The sequence below is a fragment of the Triticum dicoccoides genome, chromosome 7B, assembly GCF_002162155.2.
Source record: "Triticum dicoccoides isolate Atlit2015 ecotype Zavitan chromosome 7B, WEW_v2.0, whole genome shotgun sequence".
NCBI lineage: Eukaryota > Viridiplantae > Streptophyta > Magnoliopsida > Poales > Poaceae > Triticum > Triticum dicoccoides.
Window position 1 is genome coordinate 546063912 of NC_041393.1, and position 6412 is coordinate 546070323.

At 46.8% G+C, this 6412-nt stretch overlaps 1 protein-coding gene across 1 annotated transcript; it reads left to right on the forward strand.

Moving 5' to 3' along the window:
- Positions 1-4535: 4535 nt before the first annotated feature.
- On the forward strand, positions 4536-5800 carry LOC119341992 (peroxidase 2-like). Its single transcript, XM_037613838.1, has one exon. It carries the CDS (start codon positions 4609-4611, stop codon positions 5581-5583), a length of 975 nt encoding a protein of 324 aa, XP_037469735.1. The 5' UTR covers positions 4536-4608; the 3' UTR covers positions 5584-5800.
- The last annotated feature ends 612 nt before the right edge of the window (positions 5801-6412 follow it).

The following is a 6412-nucleotide window of genomic DNA, read 5'->3' on the forward strand; positions in this document are numbered from 1 at the left end:
AAAATTTAAGAAAAAAACCGGACGAAAAAACCGAATCGGAAGCATAGTTTTCCTTTTCCGAAAGAGGCATGGTCGTGCCTCTCGCAAAATCAAAACTGTGCCTCTCGCGAAATCACAACCGTGCCTCTCGCGGAAGCAAAACCATGCGTCTCACGTAAGGTAAAAACAGAAAACACGTTTTTCCCTTTCCGAAAGAGGCACGGCCGTGCCTCTCACGGAATCACAACCATGCCTCTCGCGGAAGAAAAAACGAAAAACACATTTTTTATTTCGTTTTCGAGAGGGACGTACCTCTCGCGAAAGCACAACTATGCTTCTCGCAGAATCACAACCATGCCTCTCGTGGAAGCAAAACCGTGCATCACATGGAAGAAAAAAACAGAGAACACGTTTTTTTCGTTTTCGAGAGGGACGTGCCTCTCGTGAAAGCACAATCATGAATTCGTGGAAGCAAAACTGTGCCTCTTGCGGAAAAAAAAACAGAAAATGCATTTTTTTCGTCTTCGAGAGACACGGTCGTGCCTCACGCGAAAGCAAAATCGTGCCTCTCGTGGAAGCAAAACCGTGCCTCTGGTGAAAAAAAATACAAACAAAAAATGCATTATTTCCCGTCTCCGAAAGGCACGGTCGTGCCTCTCGCGAAAGCAAAACCGTGCCTCTTGAGGAAGCAAAAGAAAAAAGAAAACGAGTTTTTAATTCTTTTGTTTTTTTAATCTGAGAACTGTTCATGAATCTCAAATTTGAAAAGAAGCTTTTGGGATTTCAAAAACTATTCACGAATTTGTTTTTTCCCATGAATTTGTAAGATGTTTAGAATTTCAAAAAATATTCATGAAATTTGGAAACATGTTCACAATTTCATAAATTGCTCGTGAATTTCACATATTGTTTATCATTTCAGAAAAGGTGTCCACGAATTTCAAAAATATTCATGAACTTTTGCAAAATGTTTATCAGTTCAAAAGATGTCCACGAATTTCAAATATTTTTGTCTATTCTGAAAATGTTGATGAATTTGAAAATATATTTATGATTTTGATAAATTTAAAAAACCACAAGTTTTTAAAAAATATTCACAAGATTAAAAAGGAAAAAGTAAATGAAAATAAAAACATAAAAGAAAGAGAATATATGGATAAAAAATATAAATAAATAAAACCCAGAAGAAAAAAAACCGGTCCTGGGAAGATTCTAGAACCTTGCCGAAACCGGTGGAAGAAAAGCAGCCAGTTGCACGGCCTGTTCTAATTCCCCTTTGCGGTACGGAAGTGGGTCGGCCCAGAAAATAGCGGCCGAACATGCGGTGATACGCGGTAGGTCGCTATTCAATGACCTATGCACGGATTAGGAGGTGCAGTAAAAATATCCTTGAAAATTTCAAAAAGTTACATCAAAGTCCGTTTTTTTAGGATCAATGCTGCCGGCTTATTCAATCGAAACTAGGAATGTCATCGGAAATAAGCTCCAGAATGTGCTCTAGAGGTACAGCAAACCACACCTTATATAAATTATCACCTAACCCTACTTTAGAAAGCTTATCAGCGGCTCTATTGCATCACGACTAGTCCACGTAACCTTCACCTCAGCGAAATCCTGAAGCATATCCTTAATCTCTTGTACCAGTGGTCCGATCGGAGAGAGGTCTCGTGCTCTGTTGTTGAGGAAATCGTTAATTGGTAGCTGCTCAGTTGGCTGGTGAGTAGGGGATTAATTGGCTAATCGGCAAGTTAATCGGCTATTTAATCAATTTATCGGACAATTTATCGGTTTATAGGCTACTCGGTGACCCTACGAGTAGGGATTAATCGGCAAGTTAACTGGTTAATCGGATAAATCCTTGAACAGGGTTACGACAGATGCATTATCCAGCTCCAGGTGAAGTCTGGCCACGTTGATCTCCGACGCCAGCTGAATGGCTCTTTTGCATGCTTGGGCCTCCACCACCACGGTGTTGGTAACATGATTAAAGGAGTGACATGCAGCGGCCAAAAAACCCCAGTTGTGATCTCTCAGAACTATCCCTGCCCCTCCTTTCTCCCGAGTTTTTGACAGTGCACCATCAGCATTGGCCTTTACCCATCCCTCAGCAGGAACTGTCCAGCAGGTTCACCCTTTTGGTTCAGCAAGACGAGGTACCTTCCCATGGATGCCCTTTCATTCCTCAGTAACAACCACCACATGGCACACTATCTCGAGTGGATCTTCAATCCTCTTCTCGTATGTTGCTTCATTTCGTGCTAACCACAACCCATACACAGCTTGGATAATTAACGCTCTTTCATCTTCACGAGCTTCACCAAACCAATCCAGTAGCCACCAAGCTAACGCACCCTGGGAATCCATCTGGCATGGTGGGTTCGCCACCACAATTCCCTTCTCCAAGCGCATCAACTTCCAGAACAGCTCTGAATGGGGGCAGCCCCAGAATCTGTGGTATAAGGTCTCCACGCGCCCACACGCTGGGCAGAATACACCAACCTTGATTCTTCTCCTCTGCAGTTCATTCCCAACAGCAAGGCCATTCTTCAAAACCCTCCACATATGGATCTTAGCTTTCCCTGGCGCACAAGCGTCCCACATAGCCATCCAACTCTTGTGGTCGCTGACAGAGGAGGACGACTCCGCGTGCCCTGTCCTGGCCTTCTTCATTGCCATTCTCAGGTGATAAGCAGACCGCACGGTGAACTGGCCGTTAGTGGTATAGTTCCATGCAAGACAGTCGTCAACCCCCGGTCCCAAACAGGCTAATCGCGTGTCACTCGAAGGGGCTAATCGCATGCCGCTCTAACGTTTGGCGAACATGTTGCTGATCATGGATGCTAAGCATCAAGGCCACGATCCTGTTTCTCAAAAAAATAAAAAAAATAATTCAAGGCCACGACCCTGACGGACCAACACGGAACCACAACAAATTCTAGAGTCAAATCTTAATTATTTCTCACATGCCCGCGTGACGGAGACGAGGCCGGAGGATCAAAGTTCGAAGAGAAGATGTCACCACCGCCGCACCAAGAAAACATGCTAAAGGCATTTCCAACGCCAGCCCTCAAAATGGCCACCCTATTTGGTGTGCCATTTAACCTATCCCCTAAATGTCAGCCCATGTTTTTTTTCTTAAGTCCACAACACTTAAAATAATTATAGAAAATAACATAATTCATCCACAAAGAGCGTGCATATATAGTACAACAATAGTTTAAATGTAAATATTACATCTGAAATAACCAGATGTTCTATAAGTTTTTTAAATTCAGCGATACGGGACTGAGAATCCGCACATGTTATCCCACATCCTGTGCCTCTTGAGCTTCATCAAACAATGCATGAACATAAATGGCATGCTCTTCGGCACGAGAGCCGTTATCTGCGGAAAGGACAGCCACATGTCAATTCCTTTTTACCGACACACAGGTAGAAGCTGAGAGTTTTTATCAGAATATATCAAGTTTTTTTTTGAAACGGAATATACCAAGAATTTTGCATATACTGAGATTGTTTTTCTCATGTACACGGCGTACAGGTACCTAAGCCGAGCACACTTTTGGTGCCGTGTGTTTTACTCCCTCCGTCCCGAATTACTTGTCGCAGATATGTATGTAACTAAATGTATTCTAGTTTTGGAACATCCATTTCTGTGACGAGTAATTTGGAACGGAGGGGGTATTTACGCACCCGGCTTACAACCGTATACGCCAAGCACCCGATAAATTACACTCGGTTTATTTGGAAAGAATAGGCAACATTTTTTTCCACGAATACAACTTTTGATTTCATGTCATATACAGGTTCGGCAACCACCCGGTTTCTCTTATAAACCGGGTAGTTCGACGCATCCACTGCTAGCTGTAGCCCGCCAGTGAGTTTTTGTTTTGTTGGTTGTACAAAAGTCAGAGGCCAAACTGTTCCCCATGTCATATACGAGTAGGTTGTTGGAGTTTTCTTTAAAAGAGTTCGCCTTCCATTTCCATGCAACCGACTCACCATGTGCTGGCAGCATATATAGTCGATAAGCAAATTAAGAACTTGATTCGGCAACCACCCGGTTTCTCTTATAAAAAAGAGCGGGAAGCCAGAAACTATATGCACATGCAAAAGGTAAAAGACAACCCACTGCCATGCATGTCTACGAATGGACGTCGTGACCTCTCAGGCACACGGAACACGTAAGAACATTCTCATCACAATTGTCACGGAAGTTAAGCTCTTATCTTAATCCCAATTATAAGAACATGGAGGTCAACAATATCAAAGCTATCCAAATGTACATACACTCATACCTCGCTGGCTACAACATGCTTATACCCCATCAAGACAAACCAGACAAGAAAAGGACGATTTCAGTGGACAAACAAAGAGAACAGTACTGCAATTAGACTCCGGCCAGCAGCCTCCATGTTCCATAACAGCCATTACTCCAATTATCGCCCCAATGCATGTCGTCGATTAATCATCTGATGAGGGAGAGAGGCTAGCTATCTGTCGACGCACGTATAAATAGTCCTACCTTAGGAGCAACATCTCATCGCCTTCTCATCGCGATCGGTCAATCACACACTCTCGATACCGATACTACACAGGCTGGTACTTAGTTAAGAGCTTGAGGCGACAATGGCTTCCGCCTGGCTTAAGCTTTCTGTTGCGCTGACATGCGCATTGCTCTTGTCGTCGGCGTGCCATGGCTTGCAGGTTGGCTACTACAAGAAGACGTGCCCCCGCGTGGAGGCCATCGTGAGGGACGAGGTGAAGCGCTTCGTCTACAAGAACGCCGGCATCGGCGCCGGCCTCATCCGCATGTTCTTCCACGACTGCTTCGTGCAGGGGTGCGACGCCTCCGTCCTCCTCGACCCCACGCCGGCCAACCCGCAGCCGGAGAAGCTCAGCCCTCCCAACTTCCCCAGCCTCCGCGGCTTCGAGGTCATCGACACCGCCAAGGACGCCGTCGAGAAGGCCTGCCCCGGCGTCGTCTCATGCGCCGACATCGTCGCCTTCGCCGGCCGTGACGCCGCCTACTTCCTCACCAGGATGACGATGAAGATCAACATGCCGGCGGGCCGCCTCGACGGCCGCGTCTCCAACTCCACGGAGGCCCTGGACAACCTCCCGCCTCCGGTCTTCAACCTCGACCAGCTCATCGCCAGCTTCGCCGCCAAGGGCCTCACCGCGGAGGACATGGTCGTGCTCTCTGGCGCCCACACCATTGGCGTGTCCCATTGCTCGTCCTTCGTCTCCGACCGCCTGGCCGTCCCCTCTGACATCAACACTGGCTTTGCCAACGTGCTGAGGAGGCAATGCCCCGCCAGCCCAAGCCCGGCCAACGACCCCACGGTGAACCAGGACGTGGTGACCCCCAACGCGCTCGACAACCAGTACTACAAGAACGTCCTGGCGCACAAGGTGCTGTTCACGTCGGATGCCGCCCTTCTTGCCACGCCGGCGACGACCCAGATGGTTCGCGACAGTGCCAACATTCCCGGGCAGTGGGAGGCCAAGTTCAACAAGGCCATGGTCAAGATGGGAGCCATTGAAGTGAAGACCGGTTACCAGGGAGAGATCAGGAGGAACTGCAGGGTCGTCAACCACTGAACCAACGAATCATCATGGCGTCCTATTTTTGTTTGTGCACTTTAGTTTTTTGCACCGGCGGGGTCACCTACTTGTGATTGCGAGTGACTTTGGTCGAATTTCACGCATATGTAATTTGTTTGTTCTTTCAACTCTTCAAAATTCTTTGGCTGGTTGATTGGTGCTACAGTTGTTCTTTTTCTTTTTGGGCGAATCAAACAGATGTATAAATCCATCAGCTAGCCAGATGTAATCTACTTCTCTTTCCTCCTCTACAAGAAAAAGATTCCAGACTTTCCTTCTCCTCCCGTCCGCGGTCCGTCGCCGCCGGTCCGCCCGTCTTCGATGGCCTTTGGGCCATGGAGGTGTAGAGGACATCGGCCCCTCGCCAACGGGAGGGACCCCGTTGTCGTTCTTGTTAGGTTCATCATTTTGGTCGGGGTTGTGTGCCCGCGGTGATTTCCTTGGTAAGAAAAATGTCTTCATGTTCTACCCTGTTCTGATGGTGTGTCTAGCATCGTCGAAGGGCGTGTGGAGGTGTGTCCTCGACGAATCTCGTGGGATTTGGTCGGTGTAGGTCTTCGGTGGACCTGTGTGTATAGCATCGCTCCCTTCCTGAAGGCGTTGCTGTTAAAGAATCTCGTCGTCTGTGTGTTGTCATGAGATGATTGGTGCGGATATGGTCATTGTTGTAGTTTGTCGATCACGGATCTGATTTGTTTGAGGTTTTTATTGGGTGTGGCTAGATCTCAGTCGACTGAGATCTAACCAAGTCTTAGTCAAGTGACATAGTATATAAACAGAAAAAAGAAAAGCTAGAAATAAAATTTTGCATAGATCTCCACGCAAG

Excerpts from the sequence above, each read along its gene's own strand:
- LOC119341992 (XM_037613838.1), top strand. The coding sequence starts at position 4,609 with ATGGCTTCCGCCTGGCTTAAGCTTTCTGTTGCGCTGACATGCGCATTG.